Below are 22,270 nucleotides of genomic sequence, written 5' to 3' on the forward strand. Positions count from 1 at the left end.
GAAGCCTGTAATGCAGTGGTTGTAGTTTGCTAATGTGTTACATTTTTTTCATTCATTTTTGATACACAAAATAGGCCGTTCGTTTTCTCGTTAGCTCTTCAATTTGGTATTTGGTAAAAAATTGGCCTTTTACATTTTGAATTCGGGCGTCACTGATGAGTTTTTTTTTCGACAAAACGCGCGTCTGGCGTTAGTATAAAATTTCAATCCTGGTATCTATGATGAGTTTAATTAAATCGTTTTAGATTTGTCATTTCGGGGCCTTTTATAGCTGTATGTAAGGCCGTATTGTGACCTATAGTTGTTAATTTCTGTGATATTTTGTCTCTTTATGGGAGTTGTCTAATTGGCAATAATACCACATCTTCTTTTTAATGTTTACATTAAAGATTGCATATTTTGGCTTTAATATTCATTTACTAATAGGGTCGTTGCAACGGAATTAAAAACATTTATTCCAAAACCAGTTGTTGGCATGACACGGGTTATGTTCTCCTTATATATTTTATGATGGTATAATACTAAAACCCTAACAGGCGGGATTGTGCCATATGATGTAGACATAATCTTTCAATCAATTTAATTGAGGTCTGGAGCTGGCAGGTCAGAGACTGTTAGAAGTCTGTTGTTATTAATGTATTATTGTCATTTTGTTTGTTTTCCTATGTTTCCTATTCTGACATCGGACTCGGACTTCTTCTTAACTGAGTTTTACTGGGCGTATTGTTGGGCGTTTGTTTTTCTACATTAACTAAAGGTATAGGGGAGGGTTGTGATCTCAAAAACATGTTTAACCCCTCAGCATTTTGCGCCTGTCCCAAGTAAGGAGACTCTGGCCTTTGTTAGTCTTGTATGATTTTTGAAGAACCGTTGGTGGACCTCGGCTACTGTCTGCTCTATAGTCGGGTTGTTGTCACTTTAATATATTCTCCATTTCCATTCTCAATTTAAACGTCATGGCTAAAATGGAAATGACAAACAGACGAACAATAGTACACACACACACACACAACATAGAAAGCCAAAGACTTGTAACATGAAACCCTAAAACAACTGGGAGTGATCTCATGTGATCCAGAAAGTTGATCCTGCTCCTCATCCTCACGTTGCATCCGTCGTGTTACTCAAACCCGTTTACAAATCCAAATAAATAGGCCACATTTGTGAAAAGGGGCCGGGATTGAAGTTACAACATTAGGAACATATCCGCTATCATTTATGAAACGGATATTCCATAACGGTCAATTAACTCGTGATAGCGTCAGTAAAATGATGAAGGAATGATTTCAACTTCATCATTTAAAACACTTGGTTAAATAACTTCAGAGTGAACAGCTATACTCTATCAGGCGCTGCTGGCTGGAATATTGCTACGTAGAAATGGCAAGTAAAAAATTGCAGCTGAAATAATCTCTTTTGTCGTAAAGTTTTTTTCAACCGCTTCTTAATTCAATAGATATAGGATATGAGTGCCAATGAGACAACTCTCCATCCTAGTAACAATTTATAAAAGTAGACCATTATAGGTCAAAGTACGACATTCAACATGGAGCCTTGGATCACACTGAACCACAAGCTATAAAGGATCCCAAAACTTTAATGTAGAGCCATTCAAACGGGAAAACCAACGGTCTAATCGATATAAAAATGTATTTAAACAAAACGTAGTATCTAATATATCCATGTCTAAAGAAGGTTATATATTATCCTTTCACAGATGTAGCCGTTGGTGCACCGTATGAGGAGAGTAATAAAGGGGCTGTATATATCTACCACGGTGGTTCTACTGAATTTACATTCACACAGAAAATTAAAGCTGTAGATATAAGCAGTAACTTACAGTCGTTTGGTTGGTACATTTCTACTGCATATGACATCGACAATAACAATTATCAAGGTAATGAAGAAAGATGTTTCGAGAATTGATTTAATCGTTTTTATTTATTCATAGAAAGTTAAATAACAAAAATACCGAACTCCAAGAAAAATCAAAAACGGAATGTCCTTATTTTAAAATTGTTTGTATATACCATGTATACATTGATCGACAAATATATGTGACGTATAAAAATTTCTGACGTTAGACACGCGAATCAATGAATGTGTTTGTAGATAGATGTTTTTGTGTTCTGTTAAATTGTTCCTTTTAAAATTGTTACTCGATGATGACTGATGTACTCATATTTTGACTATTTTATTTATTATGTCAGTATAGTTCACGCATCATTGTAAATGTAACGGAATTTCACTATCATCAAAGTGAGAGGGTTGGCGCTATAAAATCAGGTTAAATCCACCATCTTCTGTATTTGAAAATGCCTGTACCAAGTCAGGATTATGACCGTTCTTGTCCATTCGTTTTTGATGTGTTTTGTTATTTTATTGTGCTATGTGATTATGGACTTTCCGATTAGGTTTTTCTCTGAGTTCAGTTTTTTTGTGATTTGACTTTTTGTCAAAATCAAAAGCTCAAACACATCAAAACGAAAGGAAAACAACTGTCATATTCATAATTTGGTACAGGTATTTCATAACAGAAAATGGTGAATTAAACCACACGTTCATTAAATAGTAATAAATAACCAGTCAAGAAAAGGATCAATCTGATAAGAATTAGAGAAAAATTATAATGCAATCAGGCGATATACGTTTTTCTTCTAGTTGCTATCTATTCGATTGATGTGTTTCGGCCTTTGATTTTGCTATTTGGTTTTTGACTTTTTGAAAATAATTCCTTAGAGTTCGTGTTTTCCGCTATTTAACTTTTGGTTGACGCAATAAATGATATTTTTATGATAAATTTGGTTTACTACAGAATTCTGAAAGTGTTCCTATAATAGTCTTCCAACAATATAATTTGGTAAATTACACGTATTGCATTTGAGTTAATATTTATCATTTATGTATGATTTGTTTATCTTGTCACAAAGGAAAATTATCAAACTCTGAAATGACATAAAAAGGGGGCATTCCGAGAGGATTGAAAATGATAAAACCTTCTTATTATTCAGCAGTGTCATATTGTAAAATTAAATTATTTTGGAAATGTCTGCTGTACCTTGAATGACTCAGGGTCAGTTGTGTTTTTGTTGCAGACGATCGATTATAATATAATAGTAACTTATTTTCTTTTAGATTTCTTAGTGGGATCATACATGTCCAATACTGTTACCGTATTACGAGGCAGACCTATTATAAAGCTTAACAACACTATTGAAATTTCCCCATCTGATATACCTCTGAACTCCTCTGAACTGAAATGTCAAGATAAATTATACAGGCCATGTGTGACAGTTAGACTATGCTTTTCCTACTCTGGTGTTTCAGTTCCGGATTCAATTTGTGAGTATAAAACGTTAACCTTTACACGATCTATTTATGGTAAATGATGAAAACAGTAACAAGCGAACTAAAAGGTATATCGAATGCGATCTAAATCTTTTCTACGAAGGATTTTATAGGCTATTACTTGTCCTTTGTTTTCTCCGTCAGCTGTATAAATAGAACAGATTTTACTTACAACAGCTTTTGATTAAACAAAAAATATGTCGATGAGAGCATAACTGCACTGTTGATAACAATTTAGTATGTTTACCAATTGATACAGCATGGACCAATATTTTATTTTAATCAAATGTACCTTTGTATTTCTAATTCCTAGTGGTTGATTATAATCTAAGCTCGGATATACTGAGAACTATGTCAACACCAAGTAAACCATCTCGGGTTCATCTTTCATCCGACACAGAAGAATTTGGAAGTGGTAACTTAGAAAGAAAAAGATTTCTCGTCACACATTTGTCAGAATCATGTATGGAGTACTACGCTATTGTGATGGTTTGTCAAACTATTTATTTTTAAAGAAAGGAAAAAAATTCCAGTTAGTGATAAAAATCAGAAGTGAATTAAACCAAATCTCACGAAGACAAAAATAAAAAAGGCGTAATAATCAACAGCAATATTAAAAGAATAAAGTAGAAAAGTAAATAAAGAAAAACTCTAACCAAAACGAACCCAAGAAATCTCAGGTACTCGGAAATGTAAGCGTGATCACAAAAGGATTGATTCAACACATTATGAATATTTGCATGAGCAGCTCTGCAAGATCCCTGATCAATTTGGGTTGTTCGATTTCAGTTTTCTTAGTAGTACTTTATTAAAATGTTCGTCTTTTGGTCATTGTTTTGTTTATTAATATGGCTATGTCAGTGATTATTTCTCTTATGAGTTTAGATTTCTAAAATATTTATTTTATAATCTCTACTGACATCATCATGAATCAAATCAGTGTTACATTTGACCTAAGATACAGTGTAGGACATGTTTGTCTGAATAACCATTTCGCTTTTTTGTTAAACCAACGAAAGTAACTTATCAGAGATTATATACATGCAATGAGAACATTTATGAGTAGGACCTGATTTAACCCTTGCGTTTTGTTTGAGGTCCTGCTGCGCAATCTTTCGTTTTCCGTGTTTTATTTACTGGTGTTTGTAAATATGATATTGGTTGATATTTTTGACTATCAAATTTTATTACTTCATAGGTATTTTATTCAACATCCTTCTTTTACCAATGATTTTGATGTAGTAAACGGTCATGAATATGATGGTTGCTTTGTGCTTTCTGGTTTTGGTAATAAAGATGCATGGCCAGTAGTGTGTCATGAAAATAAACACAATACCATATACGTTCCCTATCAAAATATCTCTATACAACTGACTCGTATTTTCAAGTGGCTGGTGTTAATCCTAGTGGACTCAATATTGGATGCAAATCTTAGTGAAACCGATGTTTTCTGTAAACCAATTTAAAACGAAGGGTGGGTGCGACCACGATATAAGTTGTAACTATTAAAGGCCCCGATCCGTGGGTTGAGATTTGATTTTGGACCCGATGGTAAATGTATATACACTTTGACTCGAGGTCGGGTAAACATTCTACTCGATTCATATTTGGGTGTATATCGACCATCATGGGTTTTTCAAGACGATCCTGAAGTGGAATTTTAATGACAAAAATGTACCGAAATTGTGTGTATAGGAATGAGACTACCCTGCATTGTTATGATTATTTTTTTTAATATATACATTTACAATTATAATAATATTAATAAATATAAAGAATATTGCTTTTATTAGGCAGTTGACAGACAGTTTTTTGCTTCGCTAGAGGACGAATTGGTTATGGAAACAACATACAGACTTAGTGATACACCACTACTTGGAGAAGTTCAACCTGTACTAGACAATACTCTTACAATCAATAGAGACTCAGTAAGTAATGTTTCTTGATATGTGTAGGTGTGGGGGATTGAATTGATTAAAATACAAATGGCGCAGATAAAAGTCTACGTTTTAAACGTTATGTTTAAACTGGTTAATCCAGAAATGACAAAGTAGTCACATCTATAAAATTTACCTGCTCTTAATACATACGAGCGTGTTCAAATCGTGAGATCAATTCAGAACAAACATGCAAACAAATCCTGATAACTAGAGTAACAAAACAAAGGCAACCCATCATTTCCAAATTTGAATGAAATGGGTGTATCTCTTGTTATCACAAATGTTTTCACGAATGTGACCTACCAAATTAGACTATTTACCGGATTAGTAATAATATTAGCAACATGAAGGGGCCATATGTAGATCAGGATCTGCTTACCATTCCGGAGCACCTGAGATTACCCCAAGTTTTTGGTGGGGCTCGTGTTGCTCAGTCTTTTGTTTTCTATGTTGTAGATCAGGATCTGCTTACCATTCCGGAGCACCTGAGATTACCCCAAGTTTTTGGTGGGGCTCGTGTTGCTCAGTCTTTAGTTTTCTATGTTGTGTCTCCTATTCCGTCTTATTATTTGTCTGTTTGTCTTTTTATTTTTAGCCATGGCGTTGTTAGTTTATTTTCTATCTATGAGTTTGTCTCTCCCTCTGGTATCTTTCGTCCCTCTTTTATGTATGATTTACCTGTTCTGCCATTTTCAGTTAAAATGTCACAGTTGCTTTCAGGACACCATCTTAAAATTGATTATAAGACCAAATCAGACTATGAAAATCCAAAGAAATAAGTAAAGATTTAGAATTTAAATCACAACAACAAAATCTCTTCTGTAATAAGACTTGGAGTTATTTCTCTTGTTATTTTTAATTTGTTATTAAATAAAATGATAAATGTTATGATTATCAGAGAAATGTCACTCTAGAACAACATTATTGACATTGCGATACCGTCGGGAACTCTAATTCACGCCGACAAAATATTTAATTGCTCGCGTCCCAGGCGGTGTTCTGGATTTTACTTCATCACACATGCTGAAATCTTAATTCTTCATAATCATAAATTTATAAATGCGTTATAGGTTGCATTTCTTTAAATATTGACAATGCATATTGGAACTCAATTTACGGCTAAAACTCTACCATTTTTACTATGAAGTTTTGAAACATCATATCCAAGAATGGGAAGTTCACATGCACTACTAGTTTTTTAAAGGTCAACATATAGGGCTGTGCGGCATATTTTCAACGTTAATATGCTCCGAACTTCTACGATTTTAAACTAACATTAAATTTCTTAACTACCTCTACCTCGACTGTAAGGTTCCCACAGATTTCAATATAAACAATATTCACATGTATATTAACTGGTAACATTCCCGAGTTATGTCTCTATGATATGCAACCTACAGATCAGAACTGGTAACCAGTATGTAAACAAAATTAATTATCTATGAATATTCTTAATCTCCCTAAAAGAGGCGTAGTTTGAAAAACAGCTGTATTTACAAAGTGAAACCTATAAGTGTTGTTACTAATCATAGCAATAACCAAAGAACTGCCTACTGAACTGATGATGCCATAGGTCTCGACCAATTAAGTGCTTATAGAAATGGAAACATCGTTTTATAAATTTCATGCGTCTTGAGCGCATTTTTGTATGTGTCAATCCTTAGTCAGAAATCTGTAATTCAATGGTTGTAATATGTTGCCGTATCTCAATTTGCTTTTTATTCATTGTTAAATACATGAATGAGGCCGTTATTTTTTCCCGTTAAAATTGTGTAACACTTTTCATACGGGGCCTTTTAAATCTCCCTATGTAGTTTGGAATTCGATAATTGTTAAACAGTTACCTATGGTTGTTAACATCTATGTCAGATTGTCTCTTTGACAATCATACCAAATCTTTTTTTTTATATTAAAATTGATTTACCTCCATCAGGAACGTTTAAAGCCCAATATTTGAAAGCCAGGGGCGCATAATAAAAACCGAAACAGTTGGAGAGCTGTATGACCAAACGAGACTGTAAAACATAGCCAAATTGTTCAGGTCAGCTTTGTCTTATGGAGTCGAAACCTTACTTTTTTTGCTATAATTTAGAATTCATAGTCGGATAATTTTAGAAAACAGTCAGGCAAAGAAACTATAATAAAAGATATTTGGTTTGTTTCAGGCTAACTTTTCAACAGGTTGCAATGGGACATGTTATCCTGACCTGAGGATTGAAGCCACATTAAATCCACAAGAAATTGTATTAGGAGTAACTTCTGAAGTAGATGTTACCATTAAAGTTACAAACAAAGGGGACCAGTCACATGCAACACAGATAACTATTGATATATCTAACAATACCAGATATATTGGATTTAGTCAGCCGACAAATCAAGTTACAGAGCCTGTAGACTGTAAAAATATTGTAGAAGAAAACAATGAGACACACGTTCAGTGTGATCTGAGAAATACATTATTTCAGCAACAAATCGTCATCTTCAATGCCCGCTTTACAGTGTCACGTGACTTATTGATTAAAGATGGCGACAATCTTGGTAATTTTGATCAGCAGCTAATCTTTAGCACATTTGTAGAAGCCACCAGTACCGATATGGATATATCGGATAATTCATGGAAATTAATTGCTAGTGTGAAATTGCATGTCAGTGTACAATTAAATGGGTAGGTGATTATTTTACGATGCAAACAGGATAAAAGCAATGAGAAGTTTTATATTGATGTTTATCGTAATTGGTAATTGATAATACAAATCCGCTACTTAATCTTTTGAAACTGTAAGTGATTTTATAACTCAAGTTTATTTCTTTGAACACATAATGGGTTGCATATATTAACACACCGAAACTGAAACACCGTCATATGTAATTATCATTTTTAGGTTCCCCTTTATTACCTCAGAAATAGATTACCTTAGCTGTAGTTGGCAAAACGTTTATGATTTTATGGTAATCAATGCTCTTTAACTTCGTATTGAATTTGGCCTTTTATACTTTTTTGAGCGTCACTGGTGAGTCTTTTGTAGACGAAACACGCGTCCGGCGCAAATACAAAATTTCTAACCTGATATCTATGATGTGTACATTTGGTAATTAATCATACCAAGCCGTGACTCCGACACGCATTATGAATGTTAGATGTGTTTTGAAAGCTAAAATAATGTATAACAGTTCAAGAGACGATGAGCACCCACGTTGTTCACTAGTTTTATCATTCTTTCAACTATCAATTTGAAAAAAAAACGAAAGACTTTTCATTTCCATTAATTGCATAAAATTATAAACTATTTTATCTCGTACAGAATATCAAGACCAGATCAGTTAACTATCATAGAGAACGATATAGTTAATTTCGTTCATACCTACGATATAAAGAATGATGGTCCAAGCCCACTGTATAATGGATCAATAGACATCTGTCTACCTGTCATATCAGATATAGGAATTAGTATGATGACAAAAGAAATGATACAGGTAAGTCAAAAGGTCCTAGCCCTTTGTATAATGGACCAATAGAAATCTGTCTACCTGTCATATCAGATAAAGGAATTAGTATGATGACAAAAGAAATGATACAGGTAACTTGAAAGGTCCTAGCCCTCTGTATAATGGACCAATAGAAATCTGTCTACCTGTCATATCAGATAAAGGAATTAGTATGATGACAAAAGAAATGATACAGGTAACTTAGAAGGTCCTAGCCCTCTGTATAATGGATCAATAGAAGTCTGTCTACCTGTCATATTAGATAAAGGAATTTAGCTGATGACAAAAGAAATGAGACAGGTAACTTAAAAGGTCCTAGCCCTCTGTATAATGGACCAATAGAAATCTGTCTACCTGTCATATCAGATAAAGGAATTAGTATGATGACAAAAGAAATGATACAGGTAACTTAGAAGGTCCTAGCCCACTGTATAATGGAACAATAGAAATCTGTCTACCAGTCATATTAGAGATAGGGAAAAAAGTATGATGACAAAAGAAATGATACAGTTAAGTCAAAAGGTCCTAGACCTCTGTATAATGGATCAATTAAAATCTGTCTACTTGTCATATCAGAGATAGGGATAAGTATGATGACAAAAGAAATGATACATGGAAGTCAAAACGTCTGCTGAGCAATTGACCAATAGAAATATGTTTACCTGTCATATCTGATGTAGAGATTGGTATCATGACTGATATACACTTATGAATAACATAATAATAAGTATAAAAAAGATGATTTGGTATGATTGCAAATGAGACAATGCTCCACAATAGACCAAAATGACACAGAAATTAACAACTATTAGTCACCGTACGGCCTACAACAATGAGCAAAGCCCATACCGCATAGTTAGTTATTATAGGCCCCGAAATGACAATGTAAAATAATTCAAACGAGAAAACTGACGGCCTTATTTATATTAAAAGAATGAAGACATTTGAATATTTAAAACAAGCCACCATGCGTCATATAAACTATTATTGCACATCAATGATTAGATCATAACTTCGTTGCAGACTATCGCACTTTAGTGTGACCATTGCACTACAGTGTTTCGATTGCTTATCCGATTCCTACAGTATATTCACATTTATATAAGAGAGGTAATAAAACCTCCCCATTTTTCCTTCAAATTTTTTTCAAGTCAGGAATATAATAGTGTTTATATATGTATGCTGGCGTTTTTTTTTTGTTCCAGTTTAGTGATTCTGTTGTTCTGTTGTTTTCATTTCACAGTAAATGTGTTTCCCTCAGTTTTAGTTTGTCACCCGGATTTGATTTCCCTCAAACGGTTTAAGTCTATTGAACAGTTGAAAACTACTGTTGCCTTTCTTAAAAAGTGCTTTATGAACTTGCTATTTTTTCTCCTATAGTAGTTGACTGTACTTAAATAATCCATCCTGATTGTGCTGTCGCCTTTTTTTTAAATAAAAATTTATTGTAATTTAAATTAATACACCCCAATAGGTGTGTTCTCGGTCAAATTTAAAGTAGTAAATTTATTCATTGTGTACATGTATTAATACTGGTAAAGATCTAAAGCTCTCGTAAGAAAGATCGTTCAGTAATATCCCGTCATGTTAGATATAGACATTGCATCTAAACAGATTTAGGAACAAAATAATAAACGAAAACTAGCATCAAAATAATAAACACACCAAAATGACAACAAAACTCTGTTGAGACTGCCATAAAAATTCAGTTGAAAAGGACTTACGATACATACCTCAAAAGCAACTTACAAAAAAACAAAAGACACAAAGTACAGATATTAAAGTACTTGCAGTTACTGATAGCGAGTAAAGTAAATAACATTTTAAAGATTAAATCATATAGCTAAGAATAAAACTTAAGCTTAAAGCTACTCTTGATAATCTCATATAATATAATGTTATATTTAAAAATGCCATTAAAGCGGGAGGTTTGGCATGCCACAAAACCAGGTTCAACCCACCATTTGTTTTTCTTAAGATGTCCTGTACCAAGTTAGGAAAATGGACATTGTTATATTATAGTTGGTTTCTGTGTGTTACACTTTAATGTCGTGTCGTAATTTTCCTCTTATATTTGATGCGTTTCCTTCAGTTTTAGTATGTAACCCGGATTTGATTTTTCTCTCAATCGATTTATGAATTTCGAACAGCGGTATACTACAGTTGTCTTTATTTATACCAGAAATGATAATATGAAACAACCATTATTAACTTTACTAATCTAGAAAGTAACTTTTACAAGTTACCGTTTTATTACAGATATCAGGACACAGTTCGAGGATTACATGGAGTGTGGTTGAATTTGCAGGCGAATCATTTAATGAACATGTTGATACTGATTTAACGACATCTGAACCCTTTACAAATCAAGGTTCAACTGTATCGTCTAGTAATACAACAAATCAAGATTCAACTATACCGTCTACGTCTAGTAATACAACAAAACAATCAACACAAAGTCGAAGACGGAGAGAGACTAATCAGATGCTCAGCCAAGAACAACAATCAAAACGAACAATTAAGGAAATTGTAAGTGATGAAAAGCATAATCAACGTCTACACTTTACATTTATTGTACATGTTTGTTTGATTGTGAGTTTACACTTACATTTATTGTACATGTTTGTTTGATTGTGAGTTTACACTTACATTTATTGTACGTGTTTGTTTGATTGTGAGTTTACACTTACACTTATTGTACGTGTTTGTTTGATTGTGAGTTTACACTTACACTTATTGTACGTGTTTGTTTGATTGTGAGTTTACACTTACATTTATTGTACGTGTTTGTTTGATTGTGAGTTTACACTTACATTTATTGTACGTGTTTGTTTGATTGTGAGTTTACACTTACATTTATTGTACTTGTTTGTTTGATTGTGAGTTTTCTTGTTGGGAATCGAGTTTACTTGCAAACTTGTCTCTTATTCATATTTGTTCTGCTTTTGGTATTTTAAGTTTATTTCGACAGCTGAAGCTTGATGTGTTGAAGACCATGTTGTTGCCTTGTGCTTACTGCTATTTGGTCAAGTTGTTATCTCTTTGACATATTGCTCGTTTTCAGTACGTACCTATTTTTTTTTTGACAAATTAGAAATATTTTAGCAGTTCATTGAGATAATATCTACGACATCGAGCTGAATAATACCAAACTAAATTCTTTCGAGAATATGATTAAACATAACTGTATATAGATGCAAGCTAAAACTTTGGACCGTCGATGTCATGATTTATCATTACCAATACTCAAATTGGAACCCTGTATACAGATGCAAAGTGAGTGATACAGTGTCCTTGAATTAATACTTCTGGTACTGCGATTGAGGCCCAAGTTATAAATGACAGGTTAGTGGTACATGGTATTTGAAATTTCTTCTCGATTTGTAATGCAATTAAATTTCTGCTTACGTTTTAGAACGATTGTAGTTATTCATCTCTCCTAAGTGAGGGACAACATACTAATCAAGTTAAACCTATGTTGTTGTAGTCGTGTAGCACAGTTGATTCGAGTAAATGGGCGATCATTGAAATAAAGGTTGATACGTTAGAGAAAGACGAAACAGATAAGTTTGATGTTCTAGTGAATATATCAGAGGATTCACTTAGTTTTACAAAGGTGAGTACATTGTTTCTGGGGGACATTTCGCAGTTCTGATCCTCGGAAGTGATTTAAAATTAAGGTATCATGTTTTGATAACCCATGATAGTGTGTAATCGACTGATTTTTTGAATTTGCTGTCAAAACAGCTCTTTACCAGCGACTTTTTTCAAAAATATATCTTCCGAGAAAAAAAACCAGTAAGTCATGAACATTTTAGGTAGAATAACGATCAATATTTGTTGTATTTGTTATTGTAAAAAGAGCCATACTTTTATTAATTGATACTTATTTTTTTCAAATGGAATCTTTTTAAACAATAAATTGTTTTTCATGTAGAGATATGTTACTTAAACAGTTAAACAAAACAGCGAACTACACGGTAAAAACCTGACAAAACACAGAACTACACGGTAAATAACTGACAAAACAGCGAGTACACGGTAAATAACTGACAAAACAGCGAACTACACGGTAAATAACTGACAAAACACAGAACTACACAGTAAATAACTGACAAAACACCGAACTAAACAGTAAATAACTGACAAAACACCGAACTAAACAGTAAATAACTGACAAAACACCGAACTAAACAGTAAATAACTGACAAAACACCGAACTAAACAGTAAATAACTGACAAAACAGCGAACTACACGGTAAATAACTGACAAAACACAGAACTACACGGTAAATAACTGACAAAACACAGAACTACACAGTAAATAACTAACAAAACACCGAACTACACAGTAAATAACTGACAAAACACCGAACTACACAGTAAATAACTGACAAAACACCGAACTACACAGTAAATAACTGACAAAACACCGAACTACACAGTAAATAACTGACAAAACACCGAACTACACAGTAAATAACTGACAAAACACCGAACTAAACAGTAAATAACTGACAAAACAGCGAACTACACGGTAAATAACTGACAAAACACAGAACTACACGGTAAATAACTGACAAAACACAGAACTACACAGTAAATAACTGACAAAACACCGAACTACACAGTAAATAACTGACAAAACACCGAACTACACAGTAAATAACTGACAAAACACCGAACTAAACAGTAAATAACTGACAAAACACCGAACTAAACAGTAAATAACTGACAAAACACCGAACTAAACAGTAAATAACTGACAAAACAGCGAACTACACGGTAAATAACTGACAAAACAGCGAACTACACGGTAAATAACTGACAAAACAGCGAACTAAACAGTAAATAACTGACAAAACACCGAACTAAACAGTAAATAACTGACAAAACACCGAACTAAACAGTAAATAACTGACAAAACACCGAACTAAACAGTAAATAACTGACAAAACACCGAACTAAACAGTAAATAACTGACAAAACAGCGAACTACACGGTAAATAACTGACAAAACAGCGAACTACACGGTAAATAACTGACAAAACAGCGAACTACACGGTAAATAACTGACAAAACACAGAACTACACAGTAAATAACTAACAAAACACCGAACTTCACAGTAAATAACTGACAAAACACCGAACTAAACAGTAAATAACTGACAAAACACCGAACTAAACAGTAAATAACTGACAAAACACCGAACTAAACAGTAAATAACTGACAAAACACCGAACTAAACAGTAAATAACTGACAAAACACCGAACTAAACAGTAAATAACTGACAAAACACCGAACTAAACAGTAAATAACTGACAAAACACCGAACTTAACAGTAAATAACTGACAAAACACCGAACTAAACAGTAAATAACTGACAAAACAGCGAACTACACGGTAACTAAAAAATAGGGAAGTCCGTAAAAAACTGACAAAATAAACGTTTTTGTAGTTGACAGCGCATACAGTATATATCATAAACTGTCTCAATGATGTACAAAGTCATTAGAATATAGATAAGGGTGAACAATAGTGTAAAAACCTCTTGCGTCCGAATCGTACCTCTCTCTGCACCACTTATCGTTAAAGTCACAAACTCGATAGCGCGAGGTATCATTACTGAGTGACGTTAAAAGTCATGCAAACAAAAGAAATATTTTATCACGAACTTAAGCAAAACTGTAACGTCAATAAATCGATACACAACTTCAGGACAAAAACACTGTTATTTATTATCATCTCTTCAACCTCGGCTCTCGTGCTGATGTTTTGACCATTGACTGATAAGAAATTTCATATGAAAACTTCAAGCAATAATCTGATATTATTATTTATTCTGTATCACGAAAGGGATATCAAGTAAAATTGTCCTATTTCTTTGGATGATACTGAATATTTGTATCCTAGTCCGCGTAAATAGTATGATTTTTCTGCGTTAAACATGTAAGACCATACATAACAACAATGTATACCGCTATTTACGATTACAATTATTTTTTTTCAGGTGACTGGTATAATTTATAAAAGTATAGCAACACTAAAGAGTGAGAATAGTAACAGACAACTCATCGTCGCTACCAATTCTTCGAGCATAGAAGTAAGTCCAATTTTAATTCCAAATTAGAGATGTCATTCCATTTTCACGGTCCACTGTACATAGAAAAAGATGGTGCGGATGGGGCATTCGTGTTCTGGGGACACATTCTTGTTTAATGATAGGACTAGCTTGTTAAGTCAGACTTTTTCAGAGAATACCCTTGACCGTGTGTACGATTAAAAACACAAATAAAAACAGATAAGGTGGTTCTACGGCAACCATTCAATAACAAGTCCTTTGCTTTGGACAAACACATACAAACACTTTAAACTCTCCATACCTGGGATAAACAGTGAATATCATTTGAAAAGTCTGTAACTCATCGAAGCGACAATATGTTCATATAAATGTAAATAGAATAAGGTTTTATCCTAAGTAAAATACATGAATGATTCACATGTTTTACGTGATCACTTACAGGTTCCAAGTGAAATATTTCCAAAAGATATTGCAGTACAGTCAGAACAAATTAATTTATGGATTATAATTGGAAGCAGTGTTGGTGGATTAGTACTTCTTGTTTTACTGGGTGTAGGTCTATGGAAGGTGGGTATGTTTACTGGGTGTAAGTCTATGGAATGTGGGTATGATAACTGATTGTAGGTCTATGGAAGGTGGGTATGTTTACTGGGTGTAAGTCTATGGAAGGTGTGTATGTCTTACTGATTGTAGGTCTATGGAAGGTGGATATGATTAATATTACTGATTGTAGGTCTATGAAAGGTTGGTATGCTTAACTGGGTGTAGGTCTATGGAAGTTAGATATATTTTACTGGGTACAGAGGTCTATCCGGCAGGTTGGTATGTTTTACTGGTTGTAGGTCAACGGAAAATGGGTATGTTAAATGGATGTAGATCAATGGAAGGTGGGTTTGATATACTGCACGTAGGCCTAGTTCTATGGAAGGTATGTATGTGTTACTGGCTGTAGGTCTATCAGACAGGACGGTATGTTTTACTGGTTGTAGGTCAATATAATGTGGGTATGTTTTACTGAGTGTTGGTCTATGGAAGGAGGGTATGTTTTACTGGTTGTTGGTCAATGTAAGTGGTTTTTTTTACTGGATGTAGGTTTATTGATGGTGGGTTTGTTTTGCTGGATACAGGTATATGGAAGGTGGGTATGTTTTAATGAATGTAGTTCAATGGAATGTGGGTATGTTTTACTGAGTGTTGGTCTATGGAAGATAGGTATATTTACTACGTATTGGTCAATGGAAGATGGGTATGTTTTACTGAGTGTTGGTCTTTGGAATGTATGTATGTTTTAGTGAGTGTTGGTCAATGGAAGGTGTGTATGTTATACTGTATGTTGGTCTATGGAAGGTGGGTTTGTTTTACTGCTTGTAATGCTAAAGAAGGTGTTAATGTTAAACTTGGTGTTGGTCTATATAAGGCGGGTATGTTTTACTGGTTGTTGGTCAATGGAAGTGTTTTTTTAACTGGATGTAGGTTTATTGATGGTGGGTTTGTTTTGCTGGATATAGGTATATGGAAGGTGGGTATGTTTTAATGAATGTAGGTCAATGGAATGTGGGTATGTTTTACTGAGTGTTGGTCTATGGAAGATAGGTATATTCACTACGTATTGGTCAATGGAAGATGGGTATGTTTTACTGAGTGTTGGTCTTTGGAATGTATGTATGTTTTAGTGAGTGTTGGTCAATGGAAGGTGTGTATTTTATACTGTATGTTGGTCTATGGAAGGTGGGTTTGTTTAACTGCTTGTAATGCTAAAGAAGGTGTTAATGTTAAACTTGGTGTTGGTCTATATAAGGCGGGTATGTTTTACTGGGTGTAGTTCTATGAAAGAAGGGTATGTTTTACTGGATGTAGGTCTATGGAAGGTGGGCATGTTTTACTTGGTGTAGGTCTATGACAGTTGGGTAGGTTTTACTTGGGGTAGGTCTTTAAAAGGTGAGTAGGTTTTACTGGGTTTAGGTCTATGACAGTTGGGTTTGTTTTACTTGGTGTAGAACTATTGAAGGTGGGTAGGTTTCAATTGGTGTTGGTCTATGGAAGGAAGGTGGATATGATTTACAGGGTGTAGTGCTATGGATGGTGAGCATGTTTTAATGGGTGTAGGTCTATAAAAGGTGGGTAGGTGGATATGTTTAACTTGGTGTTGGTATATGGAAGGTGGGTTTGTTTTACTGGATGTAGGCCTAGGTCTATGGAAGGTGTGCATGTTTGACTGGGTGACCGTCTACAGAAGGTGGGTATGTTTAACTTCATGAAGGTCTGAGAAATTTGTAAGAATATTCTATGTATCCTTATGAAAGAGGGACGAAAGATACCAGAGGGACAGTCAAACTCATAAATCTAAAAAAAAAACTGACAACGCCATGGCTAAAAATAAAAGAAAACAAACAGACAAAGCAAAATTACACATGACACAACATAGAAAACTGAATAATAAGCAACACGAACCCCACCAAAAACTAGGTGTGATCGCAGGTGCATCGGAAGGGTAAGCAGATCCTGCTCTACATGTGACACCCGTCGTGTTGCTTATGTGATAACAAATCCGGTAAATAGTCTAATTCGGTAGGTCACATTCGTGAAAGGGAAGGGGATTTTTGTAACGACGTAAGGAACATATCCGATATCATTTGTGAAACGGTTATTCCATAACGGTCAACCAATTCGTGATGGCGTCCGTAAAATTGACGAAGGGACGATTTTAACTTCACCATTTGAAACTCTTGGTTTAATAGCTTCTTTGTGATCAGCAACACTCTATCAAGAAAATCATGATAGGAAATGCAAGCACGGGAATATCGTATCAATTGGGAGATGTATACCCCGTATGCAGGTGCTGCTAGAATGTTGCTACTAAGAAATGGAAAGCTCACAATTGGAAAGCTGAAGTCATCTCTTTTGTCGTAAAGTTTTGTTTTCCACTGACCCTCATTGTCAATTTCATAAATTTATACTTATATTTTTCTACATTGAATATATTCATGCTACGGTTTCCTCTTGATATAACAAAATGTGTTATTTTTCCCTCAGTAGTATTATATTATAGGTATATTTTACATGTTCATACTGCTTTTACAGTGTGGCTTTTTCAAACGGCAAAAGAAAGAAGAAGTTAAAGAATGGAAACGTAAAAGTAATTATTATGAAAAAAGAAAAACGGCGAGAATTTCAAAAGCTAACTTTCGGGCGTCACAAGCAGCAGCTTTAAAGAGCAAGAAAATATCAATTATTACTGAATGATATAACTGACTTAATATAATAATGACACTGACTATACGCTGGTGTAAATTATACTCTGTTGTTATTATAATAATGACACTGACTATACGCTTATATAAATTATAATTTGTTATCATTACAATAATGACACTGACTATACGGTTATGTAAATTATACTATGTTATCATTGTAAATTATACTATGTTATCATTACAATTATGACACTGACTATACGCTGATGTAAGTTATACTATGTTATCATCACAATTATGACACTGACGATACGCTTATGTAAATTATAATATGTTATCATTTCAATTATGACACTGACTATACGCTGATGTAAATTATACTATGTTATCATTACAATAATGACACTGACGATACGCTTATGTAAATTAAACTATGTTATCATTACAATAATGACACTTACTATACGCTGATGTAAATTATACTATGTTATCATTACAATAATGACACTAGCTATACGTTGATGGAAATAATATAGGTTATTACAATTATGACACTGACTATACGCTGATGTAAATTATACTATGTTATCATTACAATCCTGACACAGTGTATATTGAGTAATGCTCCAAATTAAATAAAAAACATTGGAAAATAATAAAAATGTTAATTTAGTCGAATAAGAATTCAAATAAAATTGAGAATGGAAATAAGGAATGTGTCAAAGAGACAACAACCCGACCAAATAAAAAACAACAGCAGAGGGTCACCAACAGGTCTTCAATGTAGCGAGAAATTCCCGCACCCGAAGGCGTCCTTCAGCTGGCCCCTAAACAAATATATACTAGTTTAGTGATAATAAACGCCATACTAATTTCCAAATTGTACACAAGAAACTAAAATTAAAATAATACAAGACTAACAAAGGCCAGAGGCTCCTGACTTGGGACAGGCGCAAAAATGCGGCGGGGTTAAACATGTTTGTGAGATCTCAACCCTCCCCCTATACCTCTAACCAATGTAGAAAAGTAAACGCATAACAATACGCACATTAAAATTCAGTTCAAGAGAAGTCTGAGTCTGATGTCAGAAGATGTAACCAAAGAAAATAAACAAAATGACAATAATACATAAATAACAACAGACTACTAGCAGTTAACTGACATGCTATTCCTTTTCTTTAAAACATAATAAAACTATGAGGATTTTAATGACATTGTTTATGAGGATTGTGAGAAGTGTGACCTGTTGAACAAATATTTTGGTTTGATGCATGAATAAAGGCAACAGTAGTATACAGTTGTTCGAAACTCATAAATCGATAGAAAAAAAACAAATCCGTGTTACAAACTAAAACTGAGGGAAAAGCATTAAATATAAGAGTAGAACAACGACATAACATTAAAATGTAACACACACAGAAACAAATTAAGCATTAGACAAAATTCGATGAGAATAACAAATATAACATCAAAACTAAATACAGGAAGTTGGAATAAAAAAGTACCGTCCCATGTCGTATAGTAATGTGAATTCACACTCAAACATAAGAGGAAACAAACGACATAACAGAAAAACAACGTGGGTTGAACCTGGTTTTGTGGCATGCCAATCCTCCCGCTTAAATGGCAATGTTAAATATAACATTCAAATGACAACATTACATAACAGGACTACAATATATATAAATAGGAGAACATATTGGACAAAGAAACAATGGAATAATAGCTAACAAAAGGCATCAGATTTAAAATTTAATACGCCAGGAGTGCGTTTCGTCCTCACAAGACTTACTAGTGACGCCCAGTTACAAAAGTTCGAAAGCCAAAACAAGTACAAAGTTGAACAGCAAAAGTTCAAAAATGCTAATCCAAATACGGCCAGGGTTTTCTGCTTGGGATACAAACATCCTTATTATTTAGAATACTTTGTACCTTTGCAAACAGTAAATTTTATAAAATGACTATATAAAAGGTAGACATGATAAAACTGAAGTATTAACTAATTACAAGTGTGGAGAGAAAAAAACAAAAACAAAACAAAACAAACCGGATACATTATACATAAACCAACACAAAAAAAATTAGACACACCCGAGTTAGTCAAGGCCTCAACGCAAAAAGTGACATCACATTTGAAATTGTAAAAAAAAGGACAAATGACGTCACATTTGAATGACTAAAACTATTTTTCAAAAATAAGATAGAATAAGGATTGATTTAAGATTATATCTGTACTAAATACTGATATTACATTTGATAACAATGAAAATTGCGATACTTATTAATATCAAATTGAGGTCGCTATTAGACAATAAACTATATTCTATCTTCGGTGTCTGAATCAAACTGCAAACGTAATACATCGTATAAATTACGTTGAACAAAATCAATTTTAATAAATGAAGACGGTGATTAATTTTCTTGACCATAACACATGAATTAACAAAAAAGACGTCAAGACATTTGACAAAATCCGATGAGAATTACAAATATAGCATCATACTAAATACATGAATTTGGGATAGAAAAGTACCGTAATACGTCTTACAGCAATGCGAAATTTTTTTTTTTTTTTTTTTTTTTTTTTACTTTTTGCATGTAAACGTCACTGAAGATGTTTTGTAGACTTTTAATTTTAATCCTGGTATCTTTTTATCTCAGCTGGCCCGAAGGGCCAAGTGAGCTTTTCTCATCACTTGGCGTCGGTCGTCCGTCGTCGTTAACTTTTACAAAAACCTTCACCTCTGTAACTACTGGGCCAACAAATTTGGCTACAATCATCATTGTGGTATATAGTTATGAAAAGTGTGTCCGGTGACCTGGCCAACCGACCAAGATGGCTACAATGGCTAAAAATAGAACAAAGAGGTAAATTTTAGATTTTGGTCCTATAACTCTGAAACCAAAGCATTTAGAGCAAATCTGACATGAAAATTCTTTATTAGGTCAACATCTATCTGCCCTGTTATTTTCAGACCATCCAGGCAACCCGTTGTTGGGTTGCTGTCACTGAATTGGTATTTTTAAGAAAATGTTGCAGCTTTTGGTTATTATCTTGAATATTATGATGGATAGAGATAAACTGTAAACAGTAATTATGCACAGCAAAGTAAGACCTTAAAATAAGTCAAACATGACCAAAATAGTCAATTGACCCCTTAAGGAGTTATTGCCCTTTATTATCAATTTTTAACAATTTTCATAAATTTTGTAAATGTTTACAAAATATGCTCCCCTGTAACAACTGAGCTGAGTTCATTATAGATAGAGATAATTATAACTAGCAAGAATTTCAGTAAACTAAGATCTACAAACACATCACCATCACCTATACAAAATTTTGTCATGAATCCATCTGTGTCCTTTGTTTAATATGCACATATACCAAGATGAGCGACACAGGCTATTTAGAGCCTCTGGTTTATAACTACATATCTTTTTATATAAATTTGTTCTTTTGAGAGTATATTCAGGTCTTCATAAAACTTCTGAAAATAAGATATTCTTTAAAACCAAGTTTCCTTGTAGAATACATATGAGACGAGGATATACACTTTTAGCTGACTTGTGAATGTACACATAATTGCATATCTTTAATAAAGGTGTTTCTACATCATCATCCACAGTCAATTTACACTGTAAAAAACTGTCCAGAATTTTAAAGGAAAGAAGTGATTTGGTCCAGTTGAAAAAGGTTAAAAACTAGCACTTTGGAAGCTGTCAAAAGATTTCAAGACGCCCTATTAAACGTAAAATTTTCCATATTTTGAGTTAGGGCCGATGAAGTTTACTATAATTTTGATATAATTTGTCCCAAAAGTAGTACAAACACTGTAAAAATTTCATTGAGAAAGCGCAGGTGGGATTTGTTTAATTTTCATTTATGTTCTAAAAGAAATGCACTACGAAATAATTGTGGTCTCGGACCACAACATATTCTTTGAACAAAACAACCACTTCAACATTATCTGAACATTTTTAACAAATAAAATAATGATCCGTACACCTATCAAAAACTATAGTTAAGACCTAATCGTTGATATAATAACGTGAGCAAAACAAATTACCAAATAATTCAAAAAATCAATACAAAAATGTTGACCTATTTTTTTATTTATTTATTTTTTAAATTCTCCACAACTACTTACATATTATACACAGGAAATTTAACTCACACACATGGACTATGTGTTTTTGCTTTAATCAGAATATAATAAT

The 22,270-nt window shown here is 33.5% G+C and overlaps 1 protein-coding gene across 2 annotated transcripts in view; it reads left to right on the plus strand.

The window, feature by feature from the left end:
- The window catches only part of LOC139513898 (integrin alpha-4-like), a 44,708-nt gene extending 25,981 nt beyond the window's left edge, over nt 1-18,727 (plus strand). For both annotated transcript variants that reach the window (XM_071302843.1, XM_071302844.1), the window contains 11 exons: nt 1,718-1,897; nt 3,136-3,342; nt 3,662-3,837; nt 5,142-5,276; nt 7,454-7,953; nt 8,591-8,762; nt 11,034-11,303; nt 12,262-12,390; nt 14,787-14,879; nt 15,300-15,425; nt 17,940-18,727. In XM_071302843.1, the coding sequence (XP_071158944.1) occupies nt 1,718-1,897; nt 3,136-3,342; nt 3,662-3,837; nt 5,142-5,276; nt 7,454-7,953; nt 8,591-8,762; nt 11,034-11,303; nt 12,262-12,390; nt 14,787-14,879; nt 15,300-15,425; nt 17,940-18,101 (2,150 nt within the window). In that variant the 3' untranslated portion in view covers nt 18,102-18,727. The remainder of the gene's footprint in view (nt 1-1,717; nt 1,898-3,135; nt 3,343-3,661; nt 3,838-5,141; nt 5,277-7,453; nt 7,954-8,590; nt 8,763-11,033; nt 11,304-12,261; nt 12,391-14,786; nt 14,880-15,299; nt 15,426-17,939) is intronic.
- The last annotated feature ends 3,543 nt before the right edge of the window (nt 18,728-22,270 follow it).

The sequence above is a fragment of the Mytilus edulis genome, chromosome 2 (genome assembly GCF_963676685.1).
Source record: "Mytilus edulis chromosome 2, xbMytEdul2.2, whole genome shotgun sequence".
Classification (NCBI taxonomy): domain Eukaryota; kingdom Metazoa; phylum Mollusca; class Bivalvia; order Mytilida; family Mytilidae; genus Mytilus; species Mytilus edulis.